Raw genomic sequence first — 15,252 nt, forward strand, 5'->3', positions numbered from 1 at the left:
CGGGTCCCTTTCTCGGAAAAATGGATAGTCATGACCAAAATAATATCACCATTTCATTCTCTTTAATTTACATCTCACAAAGTTTACTTGAATATAAGTATAAACTACAAAAATGTATTTATATATGTATGTTGATGGACAAGGAAATTAAACCAAAACAAGAAAAATTTGATACGAAAAACTTCTAAAGGGCTTGTTGATCAACATGGCTTATGGATGAAACTGGCTTAGCCAAATAAGTTGGATTACTCTCTCCAGCCATAATCACAACAATCTTTGGCTCTAAACTCACCTGATCCATATCCACCACATGCATATTTGATGATTTTTCTTCATCATTAGTTGAGGTAGAAGATGAATATTGTTTACGAAAAGTACAAGCTATGATGAGTAATGCTATAGCTATGACCCCTAGAACAAGAGCTAATCCACCAAAGAGGTAAGGAATGGGAGAACTCAAGTTTGTTAGACTAGCTGCTTCTGATGATGATTTGTTCATGGTGGAATTGTTTGATAAAGTACTATTAGGCCCCATTTCTAATTGCACAATTTTTTGTGTCTTCTATTATGTACCTTGTTTTTTAGACAAGTTTATTTGGTAAATGTAAGATTAATTGATAGAATTTATAGTACATAAGTACAACTGTACAAGTACTATAGAAGTTGATTAACTTATTTAGGTTGGTTAGGTGTTGTTGGTTCACTAATAGGAAAAGCAAATTAAGGGAGGGAAATTAATGACGAAAAAATAAAATTCCTCACGAATTCATTGGTCACAATATTTAGTGACTGAATTAGAGAGGGGTTTCACGTTTTCCCTCTCTAAATTTCCCTCACTAATTTTTGCTTTTTTAGTAGTGGTTTGAGACTATAAAGTGTGTTCTTCTTTAAGGTTTCAGGTTCGATTATCTCCATTGACAATTTGGGTGGGCTAATTTACTTTTAAAAAAAAAACTATAGTAATTGATTGATATATGAAAAGATGAGGATTTGTGAAGTTAATTACCGAAATGTCCACATATAAATTCATTTGTAAATTATCTTTATGTGGCTAGGGTTATTCTTTTCTTTAAAGTTGTCCTAAGGTTGAAAGTTGAAACTATTAAATAACTGTTGATTCTTTCTTGTGTTTTGGAGCATCATTTCCTGGCATGTTTCTGTTGGAAGTTTCTTTGATTTCTTAAGGCTTTTCTATTTCTTCTTTCATGTCCAAAGAGGGTGATCCGGACGGTTGTCACAAACAATAGTATATAGGGAAATGTTACCTCAAAATCGCATAACTATAACTTAGATGATAAAAACCTGCAAAGATATTTGATATGCATGAGCGCAAGTTCCAATCATATCCAGACGCTTTTCTTTTCTTATATTAATATATTGTTTACTGTTCGTTACATAAGGTCTTTTTATTTCAGTTTCCGTTTACCCAATAGGAATCACAAATATGAATAACTTGAATAACTTTTTTCTTCTACATATGTCTGCCTTTTTTTTTGTTGGCGTAAGAATATTTTCTGTAAATAGATGGATAAGATTGCGTTGGTTTGCTTGTTTTATAATACAGCCAACACGGAATGATTCATGTTATAAGAATGAAACAACTAATAAGAAAACGGGGGGAAAATGCGATCTAAGTCTCTACTTTATTCAATAATAGGCCCCACAAAACGTGTATATGCAACTATAGTATCATCTTTTTTTCCCCACATTTTCCTCCACACAGAGTCATTATATTTTAAGTGTGTCGGATACTAAATATAGATATCTCTTTTCATCGGAATTTGAACAATGATTCGTAAGAACTATACTTTCATTTATCTTTATCGCGCATTTTTTGGCAGATGCATTTCGATAAAATGGCTAAAATAGTTGGTGCATAATCAGAACTAGATAATATTGGCATAAAAAGACTAAAAAGTTTATTTGTCAAAAAAAAAAAAGACTAAAAAGTTTATGTTAAATGTAACCAAAAAAAAAGGTTTATCTTAAATTAGTCATATTTAATTAACAACAAATTTCTCACTCCTGTAATAAGTAAAAAAACCCATAAATTATAAGTTCCTCTAGCTTTTTGAGCAAGTTAAAAATCTAATATAATATCAAAACTTTAACATAGAGGTAAAAAAAAAAAATTCCCATAATACATAAATATGTACGGTTTTTTTTTTTTTTTGAACAAGAAATATGTATGTTTTTTTTAAGGAAAAAATAATAATAAATATTTATTGGAAAAAATTAGTTTTTAAATTTTGAGAAATAAATTAGCTCAATTTCTAAGGTATAATTTCTATCTTTTATAATTGCACTCATGCTGAACTTTGTTTATCCATTATATGAATATTAAAGTTATCACATCACCTATTATATAATATAAAATAGAATAACCACTATGAAAGATTAATTAAAAAATAAAAATCTTTAGCTAAAACGACGGCGCAGTATAATTAACCCATCCAAAACTGGTTCTCAACACAATGATGATTAGAAGAAACTGCTTATCTGTATGCCTTAATTCTAAGAACACGAAGAAAAAATACTTTGACATATGGTCATACTCTCAGATAGACATTGTCAAAAAGTTAAGAAATTTAATGATGTGATCATTGATAGTCTATATTGAAAAACCAATGGGCTAACAAAATATAGATATAATAATGATTTTTTAATCAAGTCTTGTGGAAAATAGAATGAAGATGTAATTGATGGTAGCTGGGTGGATTGGTATATAATTGCATAAAGCAAAAACTTGTGTGGGGTAATTTGGTTTAAAAATACCTGAAGTGGAAGTAGTTGATGGAGGGTTTTCTCTTCATGACTTAGAAACATATCAGGTAAAGAAAATTGTTGGAGGGTCCCATAGCACTCAAATATTGCTGTTAGATGTGCATTATCTTTCTCATTTTATGTATTTTCTTTCATTAACAGAATTTTTTTTATAAGCTAAGAGAAAAATGACATCAAAAAGAATAGTGTCCAACTAAGTTGGAACCCTAATCTTATATGTTGGCAATTGCTCATATATATTATTAAAAAAAGAGAAAAATTACAAAAAAAAAAAAAATGGGGGTACATAAAACCTGACCCAGTCAACAACCCTAACGGACGAAACAAACAAAATAAATCCACAAAGTGGATCCAACCCTAAACAATTTTAACAATTAAGCGCAGGTGTAAAGTTTGGCGAATGAATCAATCGTCAACACAAAATCGGATCACGTACCATCAACTCCCTGCAACAACGGCATCAAGCATTGGCGACTCTTTCGAGTCCATACAGTCCCATGTCAATCAACAAGATGACTGGGATAACCCGAGAATGGTGTATGAATCAGCTTCAACATAAAGAGATTCAAGAACCAAAAGTCTTTGCAACAAAAGCAGCAGCTTTACCGACCCTTTCGAGTCCAAACCAAGCAAGAAATATGTTCATTAAAACCGATCCAAAGCTTTGAAACTGGACATTGAATCCACCCGCCAACACGGTTGCAGATCCATCAGTCCACCGCGATGAACCTCAACAACTGTAAGTCTTACCGGCCACCTAAATCAACCATCCAGACATATAGGGTTAAATAAGTAAATGGTTTTCTTAAATATACCAACATTTGATTTTAGTCCCCATACAATATTCCTTAGGTTTTTGGTTCCTCCAAAACTTTTCATCCATGAAATTTATCCCTAACTTCAAGTTAGCTCATGTCTAACCTTCATATTTTCAATGAAATTTTTTAGAAATGTGTATAATATTATGACAATCTCTCCCAAAAAATTAGAATTTTTTAACAAAACATGAATTAAATATGAATTTTTATGTTTTTGGTGCTAAAAAATTCATATTAAATTCATGCTTTTGTAAAAAATTACTTTTTTTGGGAAAATATTTTCATAATTTTCTACCTATTAATAAAAAAATCCATTAAAAAAAATGAAGGTTAGACATGAGTTGATTAAAAAGTAAGGATTAATTTGAAAGGACCAAAAACCTAAAGAACATTTTAGGAGGACTAAAATCAAATATTTGTATATTTAGGGGAACCATTTACTTGTTTAACCTACTTTATATAATATTTTAGATATTTTCATGTAGCTTTTTATCAGATTTAAATCCCTACATCAGCAGCTGCACAATACAACAGCTGTTGGGAGAGAAAACATCTCTCAATAAATCTAATTGTCTCCAATGCTGTGGTAGGGAATCCATTTCCCATTTTTACACATTTAATGAAAAAATAAAACTATAATACCACTTTTATGGTAGTTGACAATATCACTACAAATATTTTTAATAAGATATGGTTTTTGGTGTGAATCGGGTATTCTCTACGCGTAACTATCAACAGTAATCGTTAAAGTTGGGTAGGACTGCAATGGACGACAAAGCTTTTTCAATATTTTTAGAGTTGGATTCGAACCAAGGATCTCTAATTAAGATTTAATAAGATATGATTGAATACAGGTATAACATATATATAAATTAAATCCTCTAGCCTAAGCCAAGTACAACCAATTGGAACAAAAAGCTGAAGTATTGGTGTTCAAGTTGTTTAGTTAGAGAGTTAAAGTTGGAATATGTTCTGTTTCTTATGGAGTTACATGAGGCCAACATATTTTTGACGGTGGCTTTAGGAGCTAACCAAAGACTACTCTTCTAGAAAAGTGATTTATATAAACAATTGAAATCAAATAATAAAACTAAAAAAGTTTATGGTTTGAGGTGTCTCGTCTATCAACTAAATGACCAATAAATTGAGATTAAAGTTGAGAATCACAAATAGTGTACGATTATTAAACTAATTTGGTTCTGTTATGGAAACATATGAAGTTATATCCAAGATATCCGATCACGAAGCATATTGAACAATTGAAGTATTAATTTCCATTTTATTAAAATCGAGTATCCCTTGTATGCAACTCAGGAGAATAATCCATAATTAATTGAAATTTATTTAAAGAGTTGACTTTTTTTTCACACGCACCAATTAGGATTTAAACTCTCAACATCCAACTAAATTTTGTAAAGTCTTATCTCTTTATTAATTTTTTGTAGGGTCTAACGCACCGATGAATCAAAGAGAGAAAATTGTCAAATTTTAAGTATTATCATATATTAGATTGTACATCGATGTAGAGTTGGGAGAGGTCATATGTGGGTTTGGTATGATAAATTGATAGATAATGAATATCTTTGTGATGTTGTTCCTTTTGTTTACATTAGTGACACTAATCTTTGCCTTTGTGAGACTTGCGAGATAATGGAGATTGAAACTTCAACAAACTCTATACTTAAGATTGTATTCATAACATAATCTTTGATCATGACACTGATGATAGACCCATTAGGAGCGGTTTCCCTAGTGGAATATATTCGGCCAATCATGGTTATAGGTGGTTGGATCAGAACTCAACTCAACATGTTGCACCAATACTTCTTGAAGTTGGATTTGACGATTACCAATTACTAAGAACCTAAGACATATTTGTTGACTAGTGATTCATGGTAGTCTTATTACCACTGCATGCCTTAAGAGGTTTATGTCATCTTACCACCAACACTTTCTGCCATAGGTGTGGTGCAATTGTGGAAAATGATATGTATACTCTTCATGATTTTCCTAGGGCAATACATATTTGGAAGTATTTTTGTCACACTTGAATGATGTTTACATGCAAGATTGTTAGAGTTGGTTCAAACACCATGCTACTATTGAGGTAGGCACTATGTTCATAGTAAGTTGTTTTGAGATAGGGCCGAATAGAAACAAAGACATTTTCAAGAGAAAAAGATAATTGGACTATAGTTAATAGTATATTATTGTATCATTCATCCATGGTCCATGATTGTTGGCATCCCGCTACTAAAGGATTTATTAATGTCAACGTGGATGGATCCTCTTTTGGTAACATTGGTAATGCATGTTTTGGAGGCCTTTTGAGAAACGATAGAGGTAATTGGACTCATGGGTTTCATATTGTGGTAAAGCTTCCAATTTATTGGTTGAACTTTCAAATATTTGGAGAGGTCTTCAATGAGCTTAGGATTATGGTTATATATCATTCATTATTGAATTCGACTCTCAAGTAACTTTGTGTTTAAGCAGAATGACATTTGTCCCTATGCAACTTTACCCTCTCATAGGAAACTCATTTCCCTTTCTAATTTATGGTCTCCTTTAATCATACCTTGAGAGAAAGGAACAAATGTGTTGATTAGTTGGCTAAATTTTATGCTTCTAATGTCAACTCATTAAAGATGTGAATTACTCATCTTGATAGTAAATACCTCTGGGATATAAATACCAGTGCAATGATACAAGAAGGAATTTTCTCAATCCAAACAGAATCAATCGAATCTAAAGCAAACTTAGTTAGAGCATGAGTAACAGAAACTAGAAAATAAGAAAACAAAAAACTAAGACTCTTACAATCATTAATCACCAAACTAAAATAAGAACTATCATCGCTACGCGACTTCAAAGCCTAGACCGCATTAAGAGAATGACCTTCCACGATAATGTTTCGAAAACCCATATCATAGGAAAATTTAATTGCCAACCGAAATCCAAGAGCTTCACCAATGGTAGCATCTGGAAGTGCATCAAAGTTCCATGTAGCAGCCGCTAAAACAAAACCTTCTGAGTCTCGAACTATAGCTCCTACACCCCATTTATTATCAACCGGACCAGATGCATCAATGTTCAATTTGAAGGAAGATGTAGGAGGAGGAGTCCATGTAGAGGGGGGAGATATAGATAGTTTGCTCCACATCAACATGAGTATTCATAAGTCCTTTGTAATCTTCAATGATATTCCAAGCTTTTCGGACAATATTCATCGCTTCAAGATTTCTTCCTTCAAAACAAACTTTGTTACGAGCATACCAAAGTTCATAACAAAGCATAAGACATATACAATAACATTAGAAGGGGCTTTGGAGAAAATATTTCTTAGAATCAAAGAGACTTTGGATTTTAACCCCAATTTTGATGGACAATCCACATATATTTCAATCAACAATTTATCGTTTGTTTTATTTTAAATAATAATTTATCATTAGTTGTTTGATGAAGTTTTTTCAATGTGTAGATGAGTGTATCCTTTATGAAGAACTAAAGAAATTGGACAGATTCCTGACTCTAAGATTGACAAAAAGGAAAATGAATCATTAATACTGCTTCATATGCCTCTTCAAAAAAAAAAAAAATTGCTTCATCTCAAAAACACTGCTTCCACTTGCGGGAGAAAAGGCTAGCATAATTGTGCATCTGGACCCTTCAAAGAACCATCCCCACTTGACATTCTTAAATGACTATAACCTTGTTGAATAAAAGAAGTCAACACGACAGGAATTATGAAGTTTTAAATAAGCATATTATGCTTGTGTAACTGACACAATGCACCTTCTGTTTGAAAAGCTACTTTGATATTGTTACACCTAATTTAAATCATTAAGTGGTGGAATCAACTTGTGAATAAAAGAAAAATGAATAAGATTGTATCATTTGCTTATACATGATCAGAAATAGAGGGGATTTTTCAACTCCCAAAATAGAAAGTTTTTCAACCACATTATTCAAATTTGTACGAAATAAACTCCACTACTTGAAAGAACACAAAATCCACGATATTATGTTATCCTCCAAGAGTAAAATGGATTTATGGCCTTTTTACATTAAACTGCTGCGTTCTGTTGTTTTATCAGCATTTATAAACTATTCGCTATCATATGCGGCCACTCTTTTGTAAGAGGCGTAGAGATCCTCTCTTGTTGAAAATTGACTTAAATTGGATGTTGAAGTTCTGGACAAATTTTGGCACGTTTGCAAGGTAACGTGCACGATTGGTTGGTTCAGGTCTGGGTTGTCACTGAAAAAATCGTGGCACAATGCAGAAGCAAAGTGACACGATGCAGACAGATAAGGCATAGTACTGTACTATTACATACTTCATCGTGGCACAATGGCGGAAACATGGCACGATGCTACGTGGGTCTCAACACTATTTAAGGCTTCATTCTTCAAGTTTTGTGTATGGCTTAGAGAGAGAAACTTGAGAATACAAATGAGGTTACTTTAGAATTGAGTGTCTTTGTAGTGATATTCTCTTTGGTTGGGAAACATTGTAAACACCTTGGGGAGTGAGATTTCACCATTGGCAGGATCAAAAAGCTTCCTTTTATGTTCTCTCTTAGGATTCATTGAGAGTGTGGGTGACTTGAAAAATGGGTAGAAATTAGGTTTTGTTCTTTGTGGGCTCTTATGCTAATTTCTTGTAACCCCTTTGTATCACTTTCATATTAGTGGATTTGAGAGCTGCTCTCTCCCCCAGAGTAGGTCATATTGGACCGAACTGGGTTAACAATCTTTGGTGTGTTTGTTCCTTTCATACATTGCTTATCTTTATTGCTTTGATTATGTTTGTGGTGGTGTTCTACACTAGGACTTAGGTCTATTTTGTTGTTGTTGTTTCTTGATGCTAATTTTTTCGTTGATTACTACTTCCTTTGCTTCACACATCTTTGTTCCATTGGTGTGATTTTGTACGAATTCACAACAATTGGCGCCTACCGTGGGGCAAAGGCGTAAATTGGTAAAAGTGTGTATCGTGGGTTCAAAGTGGGAGATCGAGAAGTTCATCGGAAGTAATGATTTCGGGTTGTGGAAGGTTAAGATGCAAGCAGTTTTGACACAACAAAAGTGTAGAAGCATTGAAGGGTGAAGCGGCGATGCCAGCAAATGACACAAGCGGAGAAGCGTGAGATGATATACAAGCTGATGTCGCGAGGGAAGCTACCGCAACATCAATGTCGGCTAAATTGAAGTCATTGTATATGACGAAATCGTTGGCATATAGGCAACTCTTGAAACAACAACTCTACTCATTCAAGATGGTGGAGTCTAAATCAAACACGAAGCAATTGACAGAATTTAACAAAATTCTTGATGATTTGGCATACATTGAAGTTAATAGATGAGGATAAGGTTGTGTTGCTACTTTGTTCATTGTCAACGTCTTTTGAGCATTTCAAGGATACCATCATTTACGGAAAGAAGGGCACCACTACTTTGGAGGAGGTCCAAGCGGCTTTGAGAACTAAGGAATCAACCAAGTTCAAGGACTTGAAGGTTGATAAGGGTGGTGAAGGCTTGAATGTTTCAAGGAGAAGGAGTGAGCATAGAGGAAAAGGCAAGGGGAAATCGAGGTCCAAGTCTAAGTCCAATGAGTTTGACAAATCAAAGTTACAATGCTTTCTTTGTCATAATTCTGGTCACTTCAAGAAGGATTGTCCGGACAAAGGGGGCAATGGTGGTTCTTCCGTTCAAGTTGTGGTGGCGTCCGATAAAGATGGTTATGAGAGTGCGGGTGCATTAGTGGTCACAAGTTGGGAACCGGAGAAGAGTTGGGTTTTGGACTCGGGGTGCTTTATCATTTGTCCTAGGAAGGAATATTTTGAGACTTTGACTCTAAAAGAATGAGGAGTTGTTCGACTCGGAAATAACAAAACTTGCAAAGTCCAAGGCTCGGGACCCGTTCATCTAAAGATGTTTGATGGTCGTGAATTCCTTCTAAGGGATGTGAGGTTTGTTCGCGAACTTATGCGAAATTTAATTTCCCTAAGCATGTTTGATAGTCTAGGTTATTGCACTAGAATTGAGCATGGGGTTTGTAAAATTTCGCTTGGTGCATTAATTACGATTAAAGGGTCTAAGATGAATGGTTTAACATTTTAGATAGTTCTATAGCAATTGGTAATGCATTGGTAGCTAGTACCTCATAAACTGAGAAGTTGTAAGCAAGACATAAATGATTAATCTATTGTCGATCGGGTTAGATCTTCCATTTGTTTAAGGTTGTGTCTTGTGAAGTAACAAAATGAATTACAACTGCAAATTAAAGTTTAGGCAGCAGCGACCAAATACACAAAAACCAATACAGTTGAAGCAAGAAACTATCAAAATTACAAAACCATAAAATATATATTAAAAGGTATATGAGAATCCAATGCTACTCCAAAATCTCCCACGCCTGCTGCTAACATGATACAACCTGAATCAATTGAATGCCGAATGCTGCTGAAAAAGCACCTCCAGTTGATGATGTACCAATGACAAAACATGAATCAATCACTTACATAAAGATCACCTCTAATTGATGATGTAGCAAAGAGAAAACATGTACCAAACACAAACAGAAAGATATGTGGCTGAGTTGACATATCTGATCATATGATGAATATTGGAGTGATTAGTTAGTGTCGCTTCTAAGTTGAGGAATTGAAATGTATGGTTAGAAGTTTTGTTTGATATAGTTTGTCAAAGATGCACAATTCCCTAATTGATTAATTACAGGGTTAAATATATCTTTAGTCCTACAAATATTTCAACGTTTTAGTTCCCAAAAATTTGATTTGACTTTTAATCCCAAAAGTGAAGCTGGAGTCGTTTATTTATCAATTCTAAAAAGTATATTTTAGTCGGACGAGTTGCTTGCTTGTCAAGCGAATGGACATTTCTTCACCTTGAAGTATTTGCCAGCACATCCACGTAATTCGCTAAACTGCCATGGTTCACTAGGCGAAATGAGATGTGCTGCGGCAAATTTGCCTTGTTGCAAGACTCCTACTCTCTTTGTTAATTCGCCAGGCTGCTAGGTTGGCTCACCAGGCAAATTGCTTGACATTCATCTTGTTAGATTATTTTCTCTGGCCTTTCATTCTTTGCTCTTAAAATACTACAAAATGTATTGGGAAAAGAGTGAAAGTGTAAATAATTTATTAATGACCCCTCTTTCTAACATTTACACAAAAGGGAGGTTTTCATAAGGTTTCTTGCAAAATAATACACTTAATACCTTAAAATACAAACAAACAAAAAATCACAACATTTTGGCACTTATCAGTTACTAATCGCTCTTTGTTGTTAGTGACGCTATATATAGGGAGTGTGGGTATAGTGTCTCATTGTCCAAATTCTACCACGTACTCACATACTTGTCATTAGACTCGAGAAAGAATGGTTTGACCCTTGTTCAACTAATATTTTCTTTGCCTAACCTTCCATCGACTGGGGAGAAACTAGCATTATCCTCTAATCGCCTATCTAACGATTTTGACTAACAAAATAATTAGTGTTAGGTATAAACACGCCCTGACAATTTAAAATAGAGTCTAATGCAAAGAGTTCTAGAGCTTTAGAGAGAAGATCATATTTCCTAAAATGATGAATGATTTATCAGTAGACCCCCTGGTTATAATATAGACACAAGCCATTATAATTGAGAATATTCTGACAACCTTACAATTTTTTTTATAATGTTTATTTCTTGTAATAAAGTATTTTATCAACATACTTCAAGAATGTCTCCCCTTCTAACTACAGACAAAACAGAGATAAAAAAATGGGACCACTTGCTTGGGAGGAGGAGTAGAAAAATGAAGTCAAAGTAGAAAATTGAAGCGTCTTCGTTTTTGCCTTTGTCCATTTTGCTTGAAGAATCATGCATTTCTAGTTAGTGCTGCTGGTCAAGGGATTATCCAGGTAACAGAAGCTATTTTAATTAATTAATTAATGTTGATATTTTACTCGATAAATCTTTCATTAATTGTTCACAACCAAATTCTTTTTGTTGGATGGATCATGTAAACATTCATTAATTTTAGCTTCTTAGTTTGAAATGATCTTCAATTTTGTGATTCTAGGACGGTTACAGGTAGAAGATGTGTTGAATTGTGATGTAGAAACAATATGATGAATTTTCTTGTGTTGAATTACTGTCATACGTACCAAACTAATAATATAAAAAACCATAAATACTTGAAGAGATTAATAATGACCAACTCAAAAAAATTAGCAAACACATTAAATTGTTATGAGTATAACTGGATGTCGATCACTTGAAGGTCTCGAGTTTGACCCTTGTGGACGAAAAAAAGTTGAAGGTCTCAAGTGTTCGAGTCTTGTGTATGGAAAAAAAAACCAAGAGGGGAAATCACACTATAAGAGGCCACATAGGTTCTTTGGTAGACATTAGTTATCGACAAAGCTGATGGATACTTCACCTGAAAACAAGGTCATAAAAAATAGGTAGGTGCTTGAACTTATCAAGGCAAGTATCAAATTGGGTGGGTAGGCAGATTATTCAGAAATTGAATTAAAACTTATGTTGAGCTGTTTGGAAGAGAGAAGAGAGGGTTTGATTCGAGTTTATAATTAGCCATAAATGTTGTTACAATGTCTTGTAAATTATTGTTTAAAAACGCTGATGATATTCTTCTCCTTTCTTTCTTTTTTCATCTTTAAAAAGACTTGTCTTTGGTTTTCATTTGAGTGGTGAATTATCATTGAAAAATTAGGCAGAAGATATCTTGTTAGTTAAGATCGACATCAATGACATGTAAAAGCCGTTCAAGTCGTTTCTTTTTACTTGCTGAAAATTTGCACAATTTAATCTTGAAATCTGTCACATAATGCAAAAATAGGTTAATCAGTATATCATCAACCACAGTAACCTACAGAGTAACCTGCCGTAGATTGCATAAATCGGTGAATTGCCGCAATATCATCTTGCACCACTTTACTTAAAATAGGATGGAGCTGCACTTCCATAAGGGTTTCTGGAACCAATCTCGACTAAACCCACCTTCAGCACCGTCCAAATGTTGTGAGTTAGCTGGCCCGGCAGAAGTAGGATTAACATAACAGTTGCAAATTACTTCAGATAAATAAAACCTCACTTATTCTTCCATCAACACACAGTTTCATCCACATTCAAAGTATAATGATGCATTAACTCATTACCATTCCCCCGATAGAGACGTCAACTACACAAGGTGGAGTCATGTAGTACTCTTCCTGTTTCCGTCCCTGTTCTCCATATTACTCTCCGTTCCCGTTGCCTACCTCAGAGGCTTTTTCCCCATCCCCCGTCCTTGAGAGCAAAACGAAATTTAGCTTGTGTAAATTTTTGGTTTAGCTATCCATTACATCAAAAATGATTTTTCCAACATATTTTCCCTTGTTTTACTTCTTTTTGTGCAACTATATGATGCATTTACCACCACCCCTTCTTCTCTAATAGACATTCATGTTTCATGACTCATTCAATGTAGGCTTGGTTCTTATGTACACCTGAATCTGAACCTTGACTATGTGGGAAAGATGTTTGTAAAATATTCGAAGCATGAAAATTCATCCAAGAAAAAATATCCAACAGTTATAGAAGAGCTATGTCATCAATTTTCTCTTGACGAACTTAGTAAATCAACCAATAACTTTGATGAAGATCGAAAAATTAGAAAATCACTATTCAGTACAGTGTACAAAGGTTATCTCAAACATAGTGGTGAAACTGAGTATCCAATAGAAGTGAAGCGGATGAGAAATTTATCGAACGAATGGAAATTCAAGAAGGAAATTGAACTCCACTGTAAGCTTCATCACCCGAATTTGAGGTCTTTTATAGGATTTTGTGACCATAAAGATGAGAAAATTCTTGTGTATGAGTACATGTTAAATGGATCTTTGTATGATCAGTTACGTTCAAGGGATATGGAATCAATCTCATGGAAGAAAAGGCTTGAAATATGCATTGGAGCTGCGAAGGGACTACACTACCTTCACACTGGAACAAAGCGCACGGTTTTTCATTGTGACATAAAGCCTCAAACCATTCTTTTAGATAAGAATATGGTACCAAAACTCTCACATCTTGGATTTTCTTTACAAGGGAGGCTTTCTAAGTCGAATCCAAAACCAGTTAAAGTTGACACCCTTATCGGTAATTTCTTTCATTTTATTTTAGAGAACACTCAAATGAGTTATGCACTTCGAGTAGAAACTGATGTATCATTTCTATGATGAAAAGTGTCACTTTTTATAAACTCTTTCAAGTCTTGTCTATTTTAAATATAGAATTTGAGTTTTTCTCAATAAAACGTCCTCACGCCCAATACTATATATTGAACTTGGTGCATGGAGTATGTTTTTATATTATCAGTTTATAATGTCTAGGTACCACTCTTCATTAACTATTTTCAAGTATGATACTCTGATCTCTTTTAATGTTAGACTAAAGTTTTTTCAATAAGAGTGATAAAAATCGGACATTTTACCATATATGCTTCGGTTTTGTTGATAGGTACATTGTTTTACATGGCACCAGAGTATGTCCGAACCAACACCTTCACAGATAAATGTGACGTTTACTCCTTTGGTATGGTTCTACTTGAAGTAGTATGTACAAATTACAAACATACCATCTTTGATAAGATGAGCATATCAGATAATCCAAATATATTTTTAGAACGGCCGATTGAAGCAGCTAAATTTTTGGAGAGATTTGCAGCTTATGAGATTATTGATCCCATTCTCATGAGATTGATTGCGCCGCGGTGTTTGAAGGTGCTCATGGATGTCATGAAAAAATGCTTGAATATAGAACCAAACGAAAGACCATCAATGGGTGAGGTTGAGGTTGAACTCGAGCATGCTCTGGCACTGCAGGAGGAAACAGATGATGGGAAAATTAATGGAGGTTGAACTTGAGTAAGCTCCCATTTGGGTTGAAAATGTACAGATGATAGTTCTTTGGCACTGTTGTACATCCTCAAGACCTAATCCAATACATATGATTGCTTAATATCAAGAAATTGAGAATGAAAATAATCTTACACACAGATATTTGGTTCCAATTGATTTTTAACAAGTTTATCAGCTTATGAATATGAATATGGTGACGGAAAAAGTAAAACAAATACAAGTGTACATGATTGCATAATCTGCATTTGCATTGAGATCGTAATTGTGGACAGCAATTTGAAGCCATGATACAATCCATTGCAAAAACAATCAACAACCAACAAATCACATCAAAATATAAACTGAGTAGAAAATAAAACATACGGCACGCCTAGTACTATGCTTGTGAAACCAGCCTAACGCATTGCCCTCTCATCTAGGGTTCCTAAGAGACAAAGGCCTTCGCCCATGTCCCTTGGCACAACTCTTTAACTTGGAGCGGGCAGGCCAGCATATTGCAGCTAGCCGACCAACCCAACAAGCTGTAACCACAGGGACGGATCCAGACTTTAGGTACATGTGGAGCTAAAATTTCAAATAAATAATAATACAAACAATTTTTTTAAATCGACAAATATTATTACCTCATTGTGTGATACAATACATTACAATGAAAATCATCTCATATCCATTTGTTAAAAATGAGATAAAATGACATCATTGCTAATTGTTAATAGAG

At 34.0% G+C, this 15,252-nt stretch overlaps 1 protein-coding gene and 1 pseudogene across 1 annotated transcript; one reads left to right on the top strand and one right to left on the bottom strand.

The window, feature by feature from the left end:
* Positions 1–31: 31 nt before the first annotated feature.
* Positions 32–594, bottom strand: LOC146904672 (protein GLUTAMINE DUMPER 5 pseudogene; annotated as a pseudogene).
* A 10,525-nt stretch (positions 595–11,119) lies between these two features.
* On the top strand, positions 11,120–14,671 carry LOC146904673 (receptor-like protein kinase ANXUR2). Its single transcript, XM_085725416.1, has 3 exons — positions 11,120–11,534; positions 13,106–13,773; positions 14,134–14,671. The coding sequence occupies exons 2-3, from the start codon at positions 13,155–13,157 to the stop codon at positions 14,532–14,534; spliced, it is 1,020 nt and encodes a 339-aa protein (XP_085581542.1). The 5' UTR covers positions 11,120–11,534; positions 13,106–13,154; the 3' UTR covers positions 14,535–14,671.
* The last annotated feature ends 581 nt before the right edge of the window (positions 14,672–15,252 follow it).

This window comes from Medicago sativa, chromosome 7 (genome assembly GCF_051527215.1).
Source record: "Medicago sativa cultivar Bolivia chromosome 7, Bolivia_mono, whole genome shotgun sequence".
NCBI classification, from domain to species: Eukaryota; Viridiplantae; Streptophyta; class Magnoliopsida; order Fabales; family Fabaceae; genus Medicago; species Medicago sativa.

Coding starts and splice junctions, on each gene's coding strand:
- LOC146904673 (XM_085725416.1), top strand. CDS start 13,155: ATGTTTGTAAAATATTCGAAGCATGAAAATTCATCCAAGAAAAAATAT. Junction 13,774..14,133: donor TAAAGTTGACACCCTTATCG/GTAATTTCTTTC, acceptor TTTTGTTGATAG/GTACATTGTTTTACATGGCA.